Source organism: Tasmannia lanceolata, unplaced genomic scaffold, assembly GCF_043159265.1.
Source record: "Tasmannia lanceolata isolate RefF3 unplaced genomic scaffold, GAP_Taslan_0.1 ptg000013l, whole genome shotgun sequence".
Taxonomy (NCBI): Eukaryota; Viridiplantae; Streptophyta; class Magnoliopsida; order Canellales; family Winteraceae; genus Tasmannia; species Tasmannia lanceolata.
In genome coordinates, this window is record NW_027518690.1 from 48,187,337 (window position 1) to 48,209,283 (window position 21,947).

Genomic DNA, 21,947 nt, shown 5'->3' on the forward strand with positions numbered 1-21,947 from the left:
ACAATCTTATTTCTATATATATAGGAAAAGTTTTGCTACTCAGTCGGGTTAAATACAGTGGAGGCCCACATTGTTTGGGTGATCCAAACCATTCATTTGAAAGCTCCTTACCTAGATAGGGTGTCCACAAAAAATCATACCCATAGGATGATCCTAACCCATCCAACAGTGGAGGAAAAAATGAGCAGATTTGTGGACAAACTGTGTCTGTCCATTTTTTTTCCATTTTCCCTCCACTGTTGGATGGGTTAGGATCATCCTATGGGTCTAATTTTTGTGGACACCCTATCTAGGTACGGGGCTTTCAAATGAATGGTTTGGATCACCCAAACAATGTGGGCCCCTACTGTATTTAACTCGACCGAGTAGATAAGCTTAGCTACAAGACCGAGTAGCAACACTTTCATGTGTGTATATATATACTAGTAAAAAAAACCCGTGCGATGCACGGGCCGACAAAGAACTGTACGGACCACATCATAGGTTGACCCAAATCGTCCATGTGATGGAACACAACATCAATAGGTTGTGCCCATCATTTCCATAGGCTGATCCTAGCCCTCCAATCTATAGAGGTTTCCATAATCTGTTGTTCCTCTAAAGGTGCCCAGAATTTGTAAATATTTTTAAAGGTGTGCGGAATTCGTAATTTCCTCAAAAAATTAATAAGGCAAAGTAGTATTTTCGTAATTATCATATTTTGATACCTCTTCTTTGTGGTTTTTTCCGTAATTGTCATATCCAAGTACCCATTGTCCGTGATTTCCCTCCCAAACTTTATAGTAATGATTATTATTGCTAGCTTCTTTCTTTACGTATTATTGCTAGCAACCTTTCAATTTTTCATCACATCTAATAAGACAAATATCTGAATACATACAATTGCAAATGATGGGCAAGACGTAGCATTTGAAGAAGATGGCTAGCAAATCAAGGCTCAAAATTACCAGACGCGTTAATGCCACAGATTTTGCAAATAATTCCGACCATTCATACATACCTTTTTTACCCTCACATAGCTAGTATGTACAGATATGTGGGGAGGACAAAAAATGGTAAAAATCATCCACATTGACGTGTTAAATGGACAAAATTCTCTCATTTTCTCTTCTGCTATATATATATATATATATATATATATATATATATTTCTGCGCTCGACCGTAGATAAGCATATATGCGCTTGAGCACAGAAATAGGGTGGGGCCACATTTTGGGTGGGATCCAAAGCATTCATTTGATGGGCCCTTTTATGGGTAGGGTGTCCACAAAAAATCAGCTCCATTGGATCACCTTAGGGTGTCCATTTGTAAGGCAAAAAATGGACAGATCCACAAATCTAATCCATTTTTTGCCTCACAAATGGACATCCATTGGTGATCCAATGGAGCTGATTTTTGGTAGCTCCCCATCCATGATGGGGCCTTCCAAATGAATGGTTAGGATCACCCGCCCCCCCCAATGGCCCCACCCCCTGCTGTAAGCGCAGAAACCCCTCTCTCTCTCTCTCTCTCTCTCTCTCTCTCTCTATATATATATATATATATATATATATATATATATATATATATATATATATATATCATTGCGCTTAAGTGGCTTAAAAAGCCACCGATTGGTCGCTTTTGCGGACCCCACAAAGGTGGATCCGCCGTACGAACCAATCGGTGGCTTTTTAAGCCACTTAAGTGCAGGGAAGCTCCCTGCGCTACTGTGCAGGAACACATCTCTCTCTCTCTCTCTCTCTCTCTCTATATATATATATATATATATATATATATATATATATATATATGTGTGTGTGTGTGTGTGTGTGTGTGTGTGACAATTTCCTTCACCCTCTCTCTCTCTCTCAGCATGAGCACGAGGATGATCAATTTATTTTGTATCCAAAAATCCAAATCCAAATACAAAAAATGAGGCATCCAAATGCACTCTAAGGGCCCATTTGGATACCTCATGCATTTGTATTTTGATTTGGATTTGAGTTTTGGATACAAAATACATCAATCATCTTCATGATCATGTTTTAAGAGAGAGAAAGAGAAAGAGAGGGAAGGAGGGAGGGATATCTCGCTGCTGCCGGAACAACGTCGAAGAGCAGCGACGGTGAAGGAAGTTGCCACAAATATTGATTTCCAAATATGTCTCGCAGACCAGATTTGAAAATCAGAATTTTTTGCACAGTTGTAGCTGATTTGGAAATCTAAGGATCTGATCCAGTTCAAAATATCAAATAAATCCAAATCTAAATCTTGTGGGTATCCAAACATGGCCTAAGTGTGTCGCTGAACTCGGCCATTGGCTTTCTTGCGAAGGACGCGTAAGATTACACTCACAGAAACATTTTATTTAATCACACCCCTTCACAAAAACGGGAATGGCCAAATTCTGGGCGACACCCCTTAGTCCCGACAGAGGTGAAACAGGGCCCACCGTTAATTGAGCATAGAAAAATAAGACAGTTAATTTGCTCTTTTTTATCCTAAGGAAAAGTGATAAAAAAGTCTCAAACAAGTATATAAAACAGCATTAGCAAACTGTAGCCATTGAATTACAATACTTCATCTTGCTTCAAATAAATTAAGTGTGGAGGCACAAGTAGAGCTCCTACAAAACTTCTTCCCCATGGTCTAAGACACGACTCTGTGATATGGTTTAGGAAGGTGGCACAGCATGATGTTGGGGGTCTGGTCCGCTAGGACTCAATCTCTTAGACTCCCATTCCCTTCCCACCGCCCACTCTACGCTCAACACTGGCTTGAGCACTGCTTTGGCATCCTTGAAAACGGGTTCTCCGATTCCGCTAACCTCGCTTTCCGCTAGAATTCCATTCAGACGCCGAGATTCTGATTCCATGGCAAGAAAAACCAAGACCAAGATCATACAAACCAAAGCTTTCAAACACCCCATTCTCTTCTGTTGGAGCTTGAATTGCTAGAGTAGAGGTATTACGACATCAGGGTTCGATTTATATAACACACTCACATAACCCTTTTCTTAATTTAAGCTTAGTGGGGCTCTAAACATGGTGGCATTTTATGTGCTAACGACAGTTGCTTCGTGCTTAACTGAAATTGTAAGGGAAAAAAACAGGAAGCCCATGGACGACAAGTTTTGTCCTTCATAACAATGCGCTCTCCACTCTAATTTCATAAAAGAAAGGGAGAAACAACAAAATGATACCAAAGACAACTTCTTCGGAATTCAACAAAATTTCATCTCTCCTATCCATCTCTTTTGTTTTATCACTTATGTTTGTGATGCTGGAAAGCTAGTGCTATGCTGCTGGCGTAGCTGTAGCTTACTCTTACACGGAAAGGCCACTTTTATGGCCTATTCATTCCTCATTCTTTTCTCCTTATTCGCCCAACTCTTCTCCACTTCATTTTCCACAAGGTTCCAAAGCCTTTTGTGTTGGTTTCATCTGCATGTAAGATTGGGTCAACCCACTTGGCAAGACATTAAAAACTGACCCACAGATTCACTAGAATTGCACGGATTTTCTTGAAACTTCGAAAAAAAAATAAACTTTTCCAAAATTACATGCTTTTCTATTGTTTGATTACCCATGAAAAGGGAAGTAATTTGAACCACCACAGTACAAATTTTATTTACAGGGACCTTCAGTTTATAATCATTTCCCTAAAATTTTGGAAACAAAAAAAATCCAGGAAAAGTTTTTCCTCAAGAATTTTTTTGCCTGCAATCCAAACAGTGCCTAACTGTAAGCAAGTAATTTTTTCATCAGGCAGTGTTGAGGCCAAAAAAGACATTATTATTGGTTACGAAAACCACAGTTATATCCAATCCCTTGCTGATTCTATTGCTTTCCCAAGGGATGCAAGAAAGAAAAACCTCATCCAACAAAGGATTCCATTACTAAAAGGTAATCTCCAAGGTTGACATGTAAAAGTTTATTAGTTTATTGGTTTATGGTTAATGCTCCTAGACAAGTATGCGCTGCTGACAGAGATAAACAATAAATAAACTATAGATTTGAAAAGGTAGAAGGATTTGAAAGTTCAGATTGGGAGGAGGTCTACATCAATTCTTGATTACCATTTGACTTGACAAAGATCCATAGTAAATATTGGGTTTGACAAATGACAAGAGCTCCTCTATCTGCATGACATTGGTTCAATCCGAGAAAGCTATATGATGACAATAAGGCAGATAAAATTCTTTAATGGTGATTTGTTTTGCCGCAAACAATGATTTGAAAGGTAAATAAGGTCTAGACAAAATTGATGATTTGGAAAGTTAAGCATGGAAATTCACTTTACCGTATCAGGTCAACAACAATGCTCAATTAGCACAGAGAAAGGGCACCTTCTTCCTTGAGTTTCTTACCAAGAGGTTTAGCCAAATTGCTAAGTCTCACAGTGAATTATCTCAAAACTATACTCACTTTAGCATAATTAACCACATGCATGGAGTCTCAAAGGTCTACCATAGACCCATATAAGATCTGCCCGCATGACATTAATGATGTCATAGTAAGGAGGATTAAGAGGCTTCTGGGTTCAAGTAAACTTCTGCCTCTTGTTCAAGGTTAAGGTTTGGCCTATATGAAGGCCAGTAAATTGCATAACCACAATATTTACTTGGGACATTTTGGTTGCACAATTTATTGGGTTTACTAGGTGTTTTGAGCCCTTTTAGGGTGTCATGTCATCTACTAATGGTAGGGGTGCAACTCGGGTCGATTTTTTGGAATGCAACATCCGGCCCCGCCCCGCCCCGCCCTAATGGTAAGTTTAAGATATCAACAAGACCGACAAACAGACAAAATTATAATTACAAATATGGGACTAACATGCATAAAACATGATAATTAATTGAAACATAATAATTATTTGACAGACAAAATTATCCATGATGCGTCCGGTATGTGTTCCTGTACAGTATCTTGTTATCCGCAATAAGTTGGGCCTGCACAAGTATCCGGGTATCATAGCTTCTAGTCCCAAAAAGATGCTCCAGCAGATCTTCATTCATGTAAAATGAGTATTCAAGTCATCATTTCTGTCGAACATAAAATTTATTCATGAATTACAATGTGAATTATACGAATTGATTTGTGAGATGATTTAGATAAATTGATCTAATTACTGTCTCAAAAGAAAAACTCATATATACAACATTTTTCATACAACATCAGAAATAGAACTTTGTAATTAAGCCTACAAAGTACCTTGATTGCTTCTATTAATCAAAACATTTATTTAGAAAAAAAAAGTAAGAGATATTTAGAGCAGGGAATTGAGATCCACAAACAATTTCATGCGATTTGTTATGCAAGCAAGGAACATAATGAAGCAGAGAATTGATTCCCTGGTTTCTAAATTCAAAACATACAGCAATACAGTTTAAAATTTTGAATACAGATTAGAAAAGAAAAACCTAAAGACCACTTGGCCAAGTCCAACAGCGACACATACATACTTCTATTCAACTTGGATAAAAGAGACAAATTGAGTCAAAGTAGACATCAGTACAATACAATATTAGTGTTCACCAACATCAATAATCATGCACCAAGGCTCGTATAACTAGCAAGTAAAATAAACTCGAAAGATTCTTCTCCAAGTCCAATAGTGAGCACATAGAGGTTTGTATATATCTGCAAATTTGGGTAAAATTATGCAAGCATGGCCAGCTAATTTAGTTTCAAATAGTTAATACATCCAATTTATAAGGCACATAAAGGCATCTACAGATAAGAACTTGAAATGTTGACTCTTCCATTGGCTCACAATCCTCCCCCAACACCCAGACAGCAATTGTAAAATAAATGAAAAGCTTATGCAACAACCACTGTAACTAAAACAATGTAGAACCAAATAGGATTATGTGCTCAAAAACAGGCTTAAAAAGTACAGTTGCAGAACATACCACTCCAACAACATCCGAACAACTATTCAGATAGAAGAGGCAACCTAGCCGTGCCATTATGCGAATCATTGATGTCATTGGAACAGCTCAGATCATCAGATTTATTAGCTACATTAACAGCTCCGCCAGAATATGCACGCCCTTCCATCTCAGCATGAAGTGGAAGGATATGGAGTCTTACATCTGGCCCCTTACCAACTTTCTCCGACCGTAGCTGATATTTTTGAATAAGGTCCATCTGAAGAGACATGATGTGGGAAGACCTTGGAAGTAGCTCCACAGGCTCCCCTTTAGGAATCACAATCTGTTCAATGGCTAATCTAGCCTCCTGACAAATAAAGGGCAATTTTATATGTTTTATCCAGCAAGAAAGCCTTAAATAAGTAGCAGCCAACTAACCAGTATAATTTAAAAGTTTTTGATAAGTACAATGAATCTGTTCCAGGACCGTAATGCTGACAAGTATATCAAAATGGTTGCAGAAAAAGATTATTATGTCTCACCTCTAATGCATCAATTTTCTCTGATGAACTCGTTTGGTCTTCACCTTCAAACTCCTTTAACCCATCAGCATGTTCATTCATAAATGCACGTATGGCCTTCGTGATTTGCAGCAAAGAGCTTGTCTACAATAAATAAGAAACTAGCATAATTTGAAACGTGATCATGACCAAATCATTTACTCCAGAGTCTGAAAGATCTTTTGAAGAACTGATTAATCGGACGAGAATAAAGATAGAGTCCCATTCTACATGTAATTGATAGCAAGTACAGTTCGAAGATGGGGTCATTGGGAATTCGAAGATAGATTTGCTCAAAAAGGGTGCACTATATAGGAAGACGTTCTAAGTTATATCCATAGCTTTTGAGCTGGCACCAGATTTAGAGTTCACTCAGGCGATCGGGTTAGGTTTTGTCTTGATAGATAATGTGATTTATCTCCTTTGAATGATATTTTCCCGAACTTATTTCTAGTTTCCTCCTCAAAGGAAGCTCTAGTCAAAGATTGCTTCTTGCGCTTTGGGGGTAGGATTGTATATAGCTTTTGAGCTGGCACCAGATTTAGAGTTCACTCAGGCGATCGTGTTAGGTTTTGTCTTGATAGATAATGTGATTTATCTCCTTTGAATGATATTTTCCCGAACTTATTTCTAGTTTCCTCCTCAAAGGAAGCTCTAGTCAAAGATTCCTTCATCACCTTTCTTGCCCTGCCACCCCTAGTTTAGCTAGAATTTGGTATGTCTCTCCGCTCCCCCAAGGGTTGGTGGTTTTGGTTGGGCAGCCATTCAAGAGCGTATTCAGACGGTGACCTTTTTAAGGGAGAGGAAAATGTTGATCATCAATCATTGTGTCTTTTTCATTGAGTATGGAGAATCGGTTAATCACATCTTCATCCATTTTAAGTAGGGCTGCAACTTGGGTCGGGTTTTACCCGACCCGCATCGACCCGACCCGAAAATAGCTTGGGTTGGGTTCATGTTTCTCGGGTTTCGGGTCGAGACGGGTCTACTATCCAAAAGCCCGCATGAATCTCGGGTCGAGCTGGGTTTGAAGGGGCCCGACCCGACCTGAGTTACTTAAGTATAGTGTGTATTTTTTTTTCTAAAACTTTGTTACTTTAAAAGTGAAAACTTAAAAGTAAAACTCACGTACGCACGCAATCACAAGGACTCTTTCCATCTTCTGTTTGTTTCCCCCCTTTAGCTCTAGGGTTTCAAGTTTCAACTAAATAGTTAATGCACTAAATAGTTTGTTGTTTATCTCATATGAGCATAATCATTTTCATTTGGTAATGCATCAATTTATTCTCTTTGGACTAGTTATTAGTTAATGTACTAAAGAGTTTGTCATGTTTGAGGTTTTCTACTTCTATGAGTTGAGTTGCCTTGCCAAACAAGAGTTTTCCTTAAAAAATTGCGTCAACGTAAAAAAACCCGACCCGACCCGAGATTTATCATGGGTAGGGCCGGGTTTGGGAATTGTGGGTTTTCTGGAAAAAAACCCGACCCGACCCGAGATATTTCTCGGCTAAGGTTGGGTTCTTCAAAACCCGAACCGAGTTGCAGCCCTAATTTTAAGATGGTCAGAGAAATATGGAGTAGTGTTTTGCAAATGTTTGGTATCTCTTGGGTCTTCTCTGTGGATATCATGCAGGCGTTGGAGTGTTGGGAGGAGGAAAGGAAAAATCTTATGGCATATCTCCTTCTTAGCAGTTATCTGGGTGATATGGAAGGAAAGGAATGTAAGAATCTTCAAGGGGGTAGCGAAGAGTGCCTCTTTTCTATCTTCAAAGGTGACGGCTCTCCCGGTCATTTAAGCAAAGTCTCTTCCAAGTTTCAATTTTGTTTCCGTGGAACGGTTGGAGGGAAGTGTGATCAAGTGCCGAATTCTCTATTCCAGTTATCCAAGTCTGGGAGCCTCCGGATTCGGGATTCCTCAAACTTAATTTCGATGGATCTAGCCTTGGTAACAAGGGACCGGCCGGCATTGGAGTTCTTAGAGATGAAAATGGTGGGGTTGAGATGGGCTTTTGCGGGGCCTATTGGAGTCACTGACTCTATCAAGGTAGAAGTGAGAGTGGTCCATCAAGGTACCAAATTTTTGGAGGGGGTAGATCTCACTTCTGCCTTGCTAGACTCCGCGACTCCAATAGGCACCGCAAAAGCCCATCTCAACCCACCATTTTCATCTCTAAGAACTCCTTCAATGCCGGCCGGTCCCGGGTTACCAAGGCTAGATTTATCGAAATTAAGATTGAGGAATCCTGAATCCGGAGGCTCCCAGACTTGGATAACCGAAATAGAGAATTCGGCACTCGAATACACTTCTCTCCAACCGTTCCACAGACCAAAGGCGGAAACAAAATTAAAACTTGGAAGAGATTCTACCCAAATGACCGTGAGAGCCGTCACCTTTGAAGATAGAAAAAAGGCATTCTTCGCTACCCCCTTGAAGATTCTTGCATTTCTTTCCTTCCATATCACCCAGATAACTGCTAAGAAGGAGATATGCCATAAGATTTTTCCTTTCCTCCTCCCAACACTCCAACGCTTGCATGATAGCCACAGAGAAGACCCAAGAGATACCAAACATCTGCAAAACATTACTCCATATTTCTCTGGCCATCTTACAGTGGATGAAGATGTGATTAACCGATTCTCCATACTCAATGCAAAGGACACAATGATTGATGATCAACATTTTCCTCTCCCTTAAAAAGTCCATCGTCTGAATACGCTCTTGAATGGCTACCCAACCAAAACCACCACCCCTAGGGGGGGGCAGAGACATACCAAATTCTAGCTAAACTAGGGGAGGCAAGGCAAGAAAGGTGATGAAGGTAGAAAGACTTGGCCAAGAATTGCCCCGAAGAGTCCCAAGCCCATACCCTAACGTCAGAGCCATCTCGCTTTATGTAGTAACTCGCAAGTAACTCTAGCAACATGATCACCAAAGGGAGCTTCCTCTGAAGAAATTACGCCTGAAGGCCCGAACCCATACAAATATTCAATCCTACCCCCAAAGCGCAAGAAACAATCTTTCACCAATAAGTTCAGGAAAATATCCTTCAAAGGAGATAAAGTACACCATTTATCAAGACAAAACCTAACACGATCGCCTGAGTGAACTTTAAATCTAGCACCGGCTTGAAAGCTATGGATATAACTTAGAACGTCTCGCCATATAGTGCACCCTTTTTTAGCAAATCTATCTTCAAATTCCCAATGACCTATCTTCGAACCATGTTGCTATCAATTACATGTAGAATGGGAGTCTATATTTATTCTCGTCCGATTAATCAGTTCTTCAAAAGATCTTTCAGACTCTGGAGTAAATGATAAATGATTTGATCACTGAATCTTCGATGTAATGACTAAAAATCCAGAGAAACATTTGTCCAGGGAATCTTGTAAAATATCAAAATTATTTCCCAAAATTTTACATGATTTTGGCCCAAATTTCAGATGAAACCGAAAAATTTCGGTTTGGTGGCTGTGGCCAAAACCGACATTTAAAACCTTGATCATGACATGGTGTTGAATATCAGAGAAGAAATATGCCAATACCTTTGTCACATAAATGGGAATGGCATGAGATTTGGCAACAGCTTGAATGCGTGAGTTCTTCTTGAGCTTGGACAGTAAGGCGAGTAATGCATCTGCTTCACTGATATTATCAGTTAATCTAACCGCATTTTCTATTTTCAGCAGTTTAATCGCCTGGACCACGCTTGTCTCCAGGATCTAGAATAGTTGCTCACCTATTAGTTTTAAACTGGGAGTTTTTTATGCAAATTAGCAAATTCAAAGATACAAATTGTGGAAAGAATTCATCCTATTTAAGCTGAAAATCGGATTTTGATGTATTGTATGCATATCAATCATAAGAGATGAATCCACAACATTATTTTTCTATGTTCCCAATGGAAATTCTTATTATTAGCATGGATAAATCAATACATAAAAAGCTTCTATTCATACAACCAGTTCTGGAGGCGGATCAGCATAAAATACTTCTGTTATCTAATATGCCTAGTTAACACCACGGTTTTAAATTTCGGTTTCGGTACCCGTTTCGGACCCGACCAAAATTTCGAAATTGCGTTCGAAATACGACGGCCATTTTTTTATCCCGCCTGAAATTTTGGTATTTTCGCCGGAATTTCAGGGAAATATTAAATAATGAGTAAAAAATAAATTTTTTTCCTAAAAGTTCGGACTGAAATTTCGACCGAAATTCTCGAAATTTTGACCGAAATTCTCAAAATTTCGATGAAATAAAGTACCGTTTCGGGTATTAGCTGTTTCGGTGTCGGTCCCAACCGAAACCCGAAATTTCGGATTTCGGTCGAAATTTAAAACCATGGTTAACACAAAGACAATCACTTTGCAGTGAACAAATTCAGAGTAAATAGACCTGCAGTTTAAGATTCCTGAAAGCTATGAAGATAATTTGACACAAATATAATTTGACATCAATCAATTTGTGATGAACTTCAGATCTGACATTAAAGCACTTAAGGGATAAACATAGAAAGGGTAATCCTAATCTGACCTAGTATCCTAATATAGCCTAACTTCCTTATCAAGTTTATTCCAATCCAACACCTCATCTAGCACCTAATCCAATGAGGAGATATGGTGAGATCTCATATACTCTAACATGCCCCCCTAAAACGTATGTGGATTGTAAATCGACATACGTTTGCTTACAATAAGTTTCCTCGTTAAACAAGTAGGTAAAATCGGACGATTTGATGAGCACTGTCGAAGGTAAAATCAGATGATTTGATGAACACTAACGATTTGATGAATGTTTGTTGATGACTATGACAATGGTTTTAGATTTCCACTACAAATTTCCACCCTCTTTAAATCAGCCGTATGCAAACCCTTTTCTATTTTCCCACCTTTCACTTTCCCTTTATTTTATTTTCATGAATCAAAGGAGATGGAGGTCGCAGAGTCGTTGATGCTCAGGCACACCAACGAGGTTGGCGGTTGTTGTCAAAGGCTCAAATCAAGGGTGGAGGTCAGGGAGAGTTGGGCTGAGATCTGTGATGGCAGACGACTAGGTCGACTGTCCGCCATAGAACAAAGCTGGCCGAGTGGTGATCAGGGAAAGGTCTGATTGATTCACTCTCGCTCTGACAGTATGTTATAAACTGAGATTTCACAAATCCTGGATAATTAACAGCGAACCCTAATCAGTACTTAGCTAGAACACTTAAAGGATGAACATAAAAAAAGAAGAAGAATAAATGGTAAAGAGACAATCCTAACCTAGCTTCTAACTTGCTTATCAAGCTTAATCAGATCTAATCCAATACCTCATGTAACAGTACAACACCTAATACAAAAAGGAGATCTGGTGAGATCTCATATACACTGAAGTCTTCACACTCTTCACCAACTTTCTAGGTTGACAACTCCATTTAAACATTTTTTTTTTTTAAATAACTCAATTTAAAATTGTTAGCTCTAACTTTCTAAGCTTTGAATTAATGACGAAGATTGCAATGGATGTTTGGGAGTTTAGTCCTAGCAAGTGATCTCTATCAGGCTACCTGTAAGATCTTTTCTAAGAAGGTGTGGCACAATGGGCACATTTCAATTCGGCTATGAACTCAAGCGTTAAAGAAATCAATGCGTAGATGGAATTAGAGAAGATACAACATAGTGCTCGTTACTCGCTCTTGTTGTAAGTTTACATTAATGACATTTGAGTAAAACTGGAGAGCAAAAATGGAGATCAAGGATATAGTAATAGTAAGAGGCTGATTGATGATTGATGATCCATAGGCAATGGGCCTCCTTATTTTTAGGGGTCTTTCAGTGACTACTTTCCACAGGTCCTGGGAAGAGATTCAACTGAGCTGTTCTAGTAAGGAGCGCCCTACCCCCAAGAGGGATCCTTTTCTTTCGGGATTCCTGAAGTTGAAATTCGATGAATCTTTGTTAGATGGGTAACGGTCTTAAGTATCCATAGAGGTTCACATACACTATCGGGGAGATTCATGATTTGATCAAGGGACACAACATTGAGATTCAACACATTTGGCGATCATCCAATTTTGATGCTAATTGGCTTGTTCATTCTGGAGTTAACAGAGATGAGAGTTTGACTTTTGATTATCTTCGTCCCTAAGGATCTTTGCTGCTCTTTTTGTTTTCTCTTTGCTTGGCTTTAGTTTGTTGTTGTTGTTTTGAGACCTCAGCCTCTTTGTTCCTCTTTTTCTTCATCTGTTGAGAATTTACTATAAAAAAGAAGACGATGATTGATGACTAGAATAATGTCACAACAAGTGGAGCGTTCTCAAACTTCATAGTGCATGCATCTATGTTATGTTGAGACTCAACTAATTTTGAACTTTGCATAAAATTATCTTGCGTGTTAGAGAAGGAAAGCGATTCACACGGCTAAAATGCATGGAATACAATAAGCAGACAAACATACCAACACACCAAAAGTTCCCTTATGCAGACAAGACTGAGCAACCATACATTGTACATGCATTAGAACATTCTATGGACATTCAAATCAGGAAAAAAAAAACAATGCCAACTACAATCTACTGTAATATAAGCCCATCTAGCTAGGTATGAAGACTACAATGAGGCAACTAAAGAGACCATGTGCACTTGAGGCCAAGTGCATGAGCCATAGTGAATTTATAACAGAAGTTTGCCTGTTCAAGCAGGCATGCAGTAAGCCAGTAACCATATAAAAACTGTTGAAGTAGCTTGTTTGGGTGATGTCCCTCTTGTAATGTTTTTATCTTATTAATAAATTTAAGGTGCTGACATGGGTTCCTAGAGAAGTTCCGGGGATGAAAAGAAGTAACTAGGACACAAGCATGTGTTAGGATTATAAATAAGAAAAAAAGAACATTATTTGTACTCCTCAGAAACCATTGCCCAGATCACTATTCAACATATCTTGACACCTAGACACGAGGCCAAACACGTGGCTTCCCCAAGAACTTTGACACATGCATACATCTACGCAGTTGATATTAAGTATATATCCAAGATAAAGAGATAAACTGGAAATTAACAGTTTGTAGAAATTTGGTGTACAAAACTATTTAAAAATTTAATACCAAAGAACCACAAAAGGGGTGGCTTATATTTTTGTGTCTAATTGTAGTACTGACAAGTGGCTATGCAGATTTTCAGCACAAAATACACTTTAAGGGATGTCAAGACTCAAGACGTATTATAGGAAGAAGAGGGGAGAAGAAGGAATTGTTGAGACAGAGACTGGCTTTGAAGAGTATTTATTTGGGCAAAAACGGTAACCTGCACAGCCAGATTTTGGAAGGAGTCCCTTTAAAGGACTCTTACAGCAATTTTCAGGGCTACTTTGGTTGGATTTGAACTCTCCAACAATAAGTTCAAATAGAAAACGACAATTAACACAGTTTCGATAAGGTTTTACGAAGTTTTAGTTGAGGAAAACCTGTAATTTCTCGGTTTTATATTGTTGGACTACCTTAAGACACTTGATAGCTTAAGTTACCGTATTTAATGAAGTTATCGTATTTAAGATCATATATAGCAGGCATGCATATAATATATGCACAACAGTGTGAATTTTATAGCAGTGGCCACCTAATGCAACTTTAGAAGATAAGAAAAATCATTCAGTTGCTTGAAATTCATTTTATTAAGACATTTCAAGGCGATATAACTCTTACCCCATAAACATATAGAGAAACAGGTTGATCATCTTTGAAAGAAGTCTCTATTCTTACGGAAAAATCAGAAGTGAATTCACTGTCTTTAATTCTTTCATGAGTCTTCTCTGAAAGATCTCCAACCCTGATTTCATCTTGCTTGTGAGAGGAAATGCCACTGGAAGGTTCTCTTTGCACAGTAGGTATTTCAATTGTGATCCCCTGAGAGTTTATCTTACGGACTTCAAAATTTGGGGATCTACCTGCATCCAACACACCAAGAAAAACATAGGAAATAGTAAAGAGATAGCTAACATCACCACATGAAGCCATTTTTTGTGCATAAAAAGATAATCACAATTAGATGCGGCATAAAAAAAACCTGAAAGGAGAGCATCCACTGTTGCCTCTAAGCTCCGATGAACTCGTAACTCAGTCTTAGATATAATCTCGACTCCGCAAGTAAATGTTGAAGGTCCTTTACGTTCTAATACAGTCTTCTGGACGCCCCTTCTGCTAGCCTCTTCATCCCCTAGGGTAACACTCTTGAACACATGGAGAAATGTAACTGGTCAGAAAAAAGAAGCTTAGTTAAGAATAATTAATATTCAGAAAAGTAATTAATTTTCAGAAACTCGTGAATATTTTTTTTTTGAATGATCAGAAACTCGTGAAGATATAAAGTAAAAACTAGTTATAGCCTATGTTGCATCAGTACAGATATGAGTATCGGAATCCAACACGGGTATCGAGTGTCGGATTCGGCAAAGCTCAAATGAACGATTCGTGGATTCGCCAAAATATTTTAATCAATTCTCAGATTTTATTTTATTTTATTTACATGATAATATGGTTATAACAAGTAATATATTTAATATTTTAATTTATTTTTTTTAATGGTAGAATATTTTAATAGGTTAAGTAGATATAATATTTTATTTCCATTTAAGAAACTTAATATTAGGATGGTTAAAACTCAACACATGTGGTAATTGTAAGTTGTGGCAGTAGTATTCAGAAAGAACACATAAAAGAGATTGAGTAATGTCTCGGAGAATCTTGAAGTATCAGAATCCAAGACGCGTCCGACACGGATTCTTCGCCCATTTAGAAGAATCCATGTAACAATGGTTATAGCAAATATTGTCTTCAATCACCATGATATTCATATGCAAGTCGGCTTGAACATAGAAATGGTCTGCTCAGAGTGGCAACAACAAGCCATGAATCTCAAATGCAGGTGTTCTTCTCAAACCAATGCCACATAAATCCATTGGATTCTCACTTTTTTTGTTGAAATTCCACAAGTACCTCTATCAATCTGTTATATCCTACATTATGATCTAGTTCAATATCCAAACCAGATGCAATTCTGAAATTAGTGCTTTCATTTTGTAGACGAACAACAGAGACAAACATGTATTCGATGTACAGATGATTTACCTCTACTATGAAAAAGGAGATATGTTATTTCACAACGATCAGACAATTGAATAAGAAAGTTATATCTGATATCTGTATGCATGAACAAAAAACCTTTGTGCTCTGTGACCATAGCACATAGCACAACAAAACAATTTTAAATATATTATCCCCAACATTAATTTGTCAATCTAGAAAAGCAACTATACCATACTTCAATCTTGAATCAGTCGCACGTGGATTTTATATCGAGTGAAAAACAGAAAATACACTTGCCATTCAAAAAAAAAAAAAAATGCCCTACCTGTATCCCTCCAACAAGCATCTCTAGAGAAGGATTCACTATCAGGTTCTCAATTGTTACTCCATGAGCGGTGGCAACAAGCTGGATTCCACGTTGCGCAATTGTACTTGCAGTCATTGCTTCAAGTTTGGTGCTGATTTCATCAATGACAATTACTTGGGGCATATGATTCTCTACCGCTTCAATCAAGACCTGTATAGCGTCCACAACAACAAAAAAATGGGGTGGGGATACCCTAAGTCATAAATAAAAAAAATTTAAAAATTCAAGACCTGTACAGCGTGCAGAATGAGTGTCCACAACAAGAGCATATGATGGATCATAAAATATGGTAAAATGGACAGGCTTATTCCATAGACTATCATAAATGACTATTCCTTCAACAAATGCCCCATGTAGGCATTTGTGTTCACACAGAGTACACAATTCCAAACAAAAGTGAATTTCAACAATCATGTAACTGTATCAGTTTTATGCATCAAGTTAAAAAAAACTTGAGAAACTATCAAGTTGTTTTTTGTGTCTGGGCTCCGAGGTCCAAGTCACCCAAAGCCTTCTGTGTATATAAGAAAAATCAGGAAATCAATCAATAGCTCAAAATATTTTCACAACTCCCAAGTTTATGACGGCCAAACTTGAAAGTGTAACTTTCGTATCTGCCCACCCAACATTTAAAACATACCAATTCATCTACCAAAAATAATTGATAACACCTTTAAATTATACCAGTTCCATCTTCCCATGCTCCCTATGGCTAGTCTAACCGTCTCAGATCAGATCTTTATTCCCTCTACTCTTTGGTACCCCAGCTACTTCGCTCTTTCACGGTTTCATGTCAGGTCAGATCTTGGTCCTCTCTCTATTATGGCTTGCTCCCCTTTGAGGCTAGACCCCAATATTTGAAATTCTATTGCCTATCTTGGGGCCATCGTTTTTTTATGTTTTGTTCTTCATGGCAAAATTCTTACTGGGGGCCAAGTTGCCGAGAGAAATGTATACAGATCTTGTGATTATGTGTTCTGCGAGTATCCTTCGAAATCCCCCTCTCATTTATTCATCTCATACCCTTTGACTCTACATATTTGGAGTCACTTCCTCGATCTTTTTAATCTGTTCTCCGAGGAGAGTGACCTTATTTCTATAAAGTCCCTTTAGTCTTTGTGGATTAAACCTTTGGGTAATAAGAGACTTGAATGCATAAACAGGATCCCTCTCCCATCAGCTTTATGGATAGATTATGTGAAAGGAAAGAACTAACACGAGTATCCTGTTGGCCTCAATTGGTTGAATTGATTATGCAGTGCTGTGATCATAAGAGCGAGGTAAGGGAGCTTCGGAGATACACAGCTAAAGGGCACGTGTAGAGCTCCACCAAAACACAAATGTAACACGACAATAAAAAGACTTTTATATACAACAAAAACAACTTACAACAGATTTCTACACTTCTCATCTCCCTTGAAGATTCTCTCTGAGACTTACAAGCTGTACACAAATCACTTCATACTAATAGACCCAAGACACACCTAAAATAGCTAAATACATTAAACACCTTCTTGTAGTCCTCGTGTGACGCAGGCCAGGAGAAGGAAAAGAGAAGAAAGAGGAAAGAAGAGAAGAATAATAGAGAGTGGCATATTAGAGTGGCAACCAAAAACATGACATAAAAATCCATCAAATGAATATTAGAGCGGCATATTTACATTCTTGGAATTCTTTTAGTATGTTGCAATAGTACAATGCAAAATTAAATATGCTATATTGGACCATCATCTGTCTTATTTTCGAACTGATTAAAAACTATCCCTCCAATAATTCAAAGAGTTCTAACTTTCTCCCTATTTTCCGGGATATTATGGACTTAAAACAAACACATGAAGAACACTACAAATATCTCATCAAGTCAAAGTAACATATGAGCCAGAGCTTTTAATACAGGACAAATATAACACTGTTCTACTTCTAATATTGACTAGTGCATTACGAATACAAACTAATAAAGAGTTATCCACATTTGGCGGAAATAGAATAAGAATTGACATACGGACCTTATGCTGCTGATCAGAATTTGGGACTTGCATTCTGCGAGCACCGCCAATGCCTTCATGAGGAATATCACCATCACCACCTATCTCATTTGAGGTGTCAACAATCATCACTCGTTTGCTATAATCATCTGCAAGCATACGAGCTATTTCCCTGAAAAACTTGAACAGTTAGGTTATTGTTCAGCAGTTATATTCATAGTCTACCTGAGAACAGCTGAAAACTTGCATTTTTTTTAAAGATACAGTTTTCATAATGTCAATATGTCATATGCAAAGTTCTATGCAGGAAATGTGGTTTAAAAAAATTGGTCATCTTTTTTTAGGCATGTTGTTAGACACAGACATGCATCAGTATTGACCCTCGTCTCAGCCGGATGGAATCAAATACGGTGACCCAGGAAAGCCGGACATGGTACAGGTATATGATTAATTGGATGGCACAATAATGCATAAATGGAAACAATATGGCATGAAATTTCTACACAGGAACTTCATGAATGAGGTTCTTATCACCATCGGATATTGGTCTGAGTGGTATGAAGGGGGGCCCAATTGATCACATCACTTGCTAAAAAGTCAAAAGCAAGTGGGCACATTTCTTATCAAATCAAAGTAACATCTTTTGGTGATGAGACACTCTACATCGAATTTTCTGCATAGGAGTTTCATAACAGATTGCTGCTTATATATACATCTAGATCTAGACTCATAAATATACAATGAGCCTATATATTGTATATGGTGGGGCATCTTGTCCCCATTATCTGTTTTTGGGTGATTTTCATCAATAAATATCACCTGTTTAAAAAAAAAATTGTGCATGTATAATATTCAAAAAGATGAAATGAAAAAAATTAGTGGTTTCCTAATAGTCGTCTCAATGTCCGTCTGACATGGCAACAATTTTAGAAAATTGTTCAAAAAGATGAAATGGAAAAAATTAGTGTTTTCCTAATAGTGGTCTCAATGTCCGCCTGACATGGCAACAATTTTAGAAAATTGTTGTTTTCATGACTTACATAGATATATACAAGGTTGGCCTAGTAAACCTAGAATTATTGTATCCAAGATGCGCATGAAATGTAAACAAAATTTACAAATATTACTGGTTTATACCTACAGCTACTCTACAGAAGAGTTAAAGGTTCCCATCACATGCTGTTAAATTACAAGATTATACACTATCATTAATATGTCCTCTAGTTACCATTCAAAAAAAAAAAATGTCCTCTTGTTAGTCCAGTAATATCTAAAATTGATAGTACACTAACAAGGAAGCCAATTTATGGTCCATTTAAACAAGCTAGTGATCCAATATTCCAAGCCCGTATAGATGATGAAGCAACACCATTTTTTTCTGAGAATTCTTTTATGAAGTGACAATGATCCTAAAACTTTCAGTGCATTTGTAGAAATCCAGTTACTGTGGTTCCACGGACAACCCATTTTCCCATCCCTAACTTCTTGGAAATCTGAGATAATTCAACATACATTGCAGCTCAGATTTAGGTATCCGCTCTATGATCTCTCCACCCTTCACCTCACAGAAGCCTAAACATCCTCAAAGCACGCTAAAATGCTACGAAAGCCAAGTGCAGGCAAGACTAATACAGGAGTGGTGAATAAGAATTAAACACTTTTTAGCAATTATTCCAGGAACGCAGTTTTAGGCTTTTAGCACCACAGATAAAAAAGAAATTTCACAGAATATTTGGAAGTTTTCTTTACCAACTGAAGTTGCATACTTCAGACATGCAAGGTTATGAGTTGGGTGAGGAGTTATACATTATTTCAGTAAACAGCTTGCTTTCTTTTTGTTACTCACCTTACTAACAGTACGCATTTGGCAGTTAGAACTCATAGTTCTATATTTCTTTAAACAGGCACTTGCATTTGACATTCATAAGTTACGGCATTAACCATTTCCATCCTAAAAGAGATTGTGCAGCCATGGAAGCATGTGAAAAAAAGTCAAGGAAAACAACGACACACCTAATAATTGTAGTCTTTCCAACTCCCGGAGGCCCAATGAGCAATAGAGAACCACCATCCTTAACCAGATCCCGCAACATATTAGCACTACCAGATATTGCACGCCCAACACGACACGTTAAACCGATAATTACGCCCATACGATTTCTAATAGCACTAATCCGGTGCAGTGTTCTACTGATACCCGCACGGTTATCAGTAGCAAAGTCACCAACCTGCGATACAGCTTCCAAGGTAAGTGATAAAATAGTAGAGCCATGATTTCGTGTGAAACAACAGATTACTCCAAAAGCTTAAGCTGTTTTTTTTTAAGCTGTTAGAGTTGGTGTTATTTAACCATTTATACTTTAACACTCCCCCTCACACGTGGCCCCTCTTTTTTTGTGTTGGCCATACAAGTGAATTTTTACTATCAAGGAGTTGTTGGGTTTTGAACCCGAGACTTGCCGAGAAGCAATAGCTCTATACCATGTGACACAACCAATTACCCCCAAAAGCTTAAGCTGTTAAAGCTGGTGTTATTTAATCATTTATACTTTAACATTTCAAACTCATTTCCTGTCAAATTTGTAGCAGGTACCAACCAGAAGAAATAAGAGCAGATTGGAAAAGTAATTCTATATTTCAATAAAACTGCAAGAAAAAGGTTTAGGCCCTGTTTGGATTTGCAGGAATTTGCTGGAGAAGTTTGGAAAGAAAAAAAATATTTCTAAAAGCTCTTACTATTTTACAAATGAAAAAGATAACTAGCACCAGTCCTATTCAATTTTTACCTAATGAGACCTTCAATTTATGATAATATCCCTCTAAATTAAATTAATCATATCATTTCCCTCTAAACTGAACTGTTGTAGGGAATTTAAAGGGAATTTAACCGGGTAGAACTCACTCCTAAAAGGGTGCCCATTCCCTTACAACTCCAAACCAGGGTTACCACGCCCTGAGCTCTGATACCATTTGTAGGGAATTTAACCGGGTAGAACTCACCTCTAAAAGCTAGCCATTAGAGGTGCCCATTCCCTTATAAGTTATAACCCATCCCCATCCATCTCTCTTTACCGATGTGGGACTATTTTGCTTTTGCGTGGAACCCCAACAACTGTGATAAAAATAAAAATAAAAAATCCAAGAAAATTTTTCCATGTTTTTCTTGCAATCCAAATAGGTGAAATTCAGATTACCTGAGAAGTAGCATGTTTTAGATCCTGATAAGTGATGGGGAGATCAGACAGGAAGAAGTCGCCGGAAGGGAAACGAGCGAGAGGTTTTCGGCCCAAATCCATGACTATTTCAATTAGGTGGTAGAGCTCCTGATGGTTTCTTACCTTACGCTGCATCTCTTTAGGTAAGAGATCTAGCAGGAAACCTAATTCTACTTCTAAATCATCGCTCAAAGTTGAAGAATTAGAAGCAGAGGAATCAGAGAAGGTTCTTGGAGATTTGGATATGGAAGAAAAATTAGGGTTTGGGGTGATTTTGTGATTGAAATGAGATAGAAGAGGTGGAGGGTAATTGAGGGAGAAGGTATGGAGGGACAGTTTGTGTTGTTGGGTGAGATGAAGGAAGGGAGAGGATAGGATGTGAGGGGAGAGGGCTAACGTGCGCATGGAGGCGCAACGGGGTTTGGATTGCCGCCCCTCCGGAGCTTTTTTTCTACTCTGTTTAATTTGTCCTTCTCTGCTTTGCGAGGGAAAAATCCGAAAATAGCATTCCTGGGAGATTTAATCCAATGAATACCTTATACTGCACACAGAAAATTAGACTGAAGGCATATATACTGAACGTTCGGTGTATATACTAGATTTTTCCTGGGTTATATAATGGCAACTGATATTCCGACTACTATGTTTCGATAATGAGACAAAACCTCACCTTGTCTTTTATTATTTAACCAGCTGTCAAAAGCTATTACAATTCCCAAAAAGCTCTCAGCAGCCAATTAAAAAGTAAAAGACAATGTAAGTTCGTCTCATTACCAAACACGGTAGTGCCAATATCAGTAGCCTATACTATGGATGCTTAATTTTTTTTTTTGAAGGAGTACAGGTAGGGCCCACTAGTTCTATGATCAAAACCCTTCATCTGATGCATTGATTTTGATGGC

General features: G+C 38.1%; 1 protein-coding gene across 4 annotated transcripts; it reads right to left on the reverse strand.

The window, feature by feature from the left end:
- Positions 1-4,774: 4,774 nt before the first annotated feature.
- On the reverse strand, positions 4,775-21,569 carry LOC143890391 (P-loop containing nucleoside triphosphate hydrolases superfamily protein). 4 transcript variants are annotated; one of them, XM_077395040.1, is made up of 10 exons: positions 21,025-21,567; positions 19,844-20,058; positions 17,852-18,002; positions 15,804-15,995; positions 14,460-14,622; positions 14,099-14,340; positions 9,966-10,142; positions 6,402-6,524; positions 5,899-6,226; positions 4,775-4,991 (listed from the first exon to the last, which is right to left on the reverse strand). In XM_077395040.1, the coding sequence occupies exons 1-9, from the start codon at positions 21,448-21,450 to the stop codon at positions 5,921-5,923; spliced, it is 1,995 nt and encodes a 664-aa protein (XP_077251155.1). In that variant the 5' UTR covers positions 21,451-21,567; the 3' UTR covers positions 4,775-4,991; positions 5,899-5,920. The 4 variants fall into 4 exon arrangements, with proteins under 4 accessions (XP_077251155.1, XP_077251154.1, XP_077251156.1 ...); XM_077395039.1 differs by having other exon boundaries at positions 4,775-5,028; positions 21,025-21,566; XM_077395041.1 differs by lacking the exon at positions 9,966-10,142 and having other exon boundaries at positions 4,775-5,028; positions 21,025-21,568.
- Between the last annotated feature and the right edge of the window lie 378 nt (positions 21,570-21,947).

Bases quoted from the DNA above. Each gene is read 5' to 3' on its own strand.
- LOC143890391 (XM_077395040.1), bottom strand. From the start codon at position 21,450: ATGCGCACGTTAGCCCTCTCCCCTCACATCCTATCCTCTCCCTTCCTT. The intron at 14,623-15,803 runs GTAGGGCATTTT...CATGTGTTCAAG, and splicing joins TGCTTGTTGGAGGGATACAG to AGTGTTACCCTAGGGGATGA. The intron at 6,525-9,965 runs GTATTGGCATAT...TATTTATTGTAG, and splicing joins TTCCCATTTATGTGACAAAG to ACAAGCTCTTTGCTGCAAAT.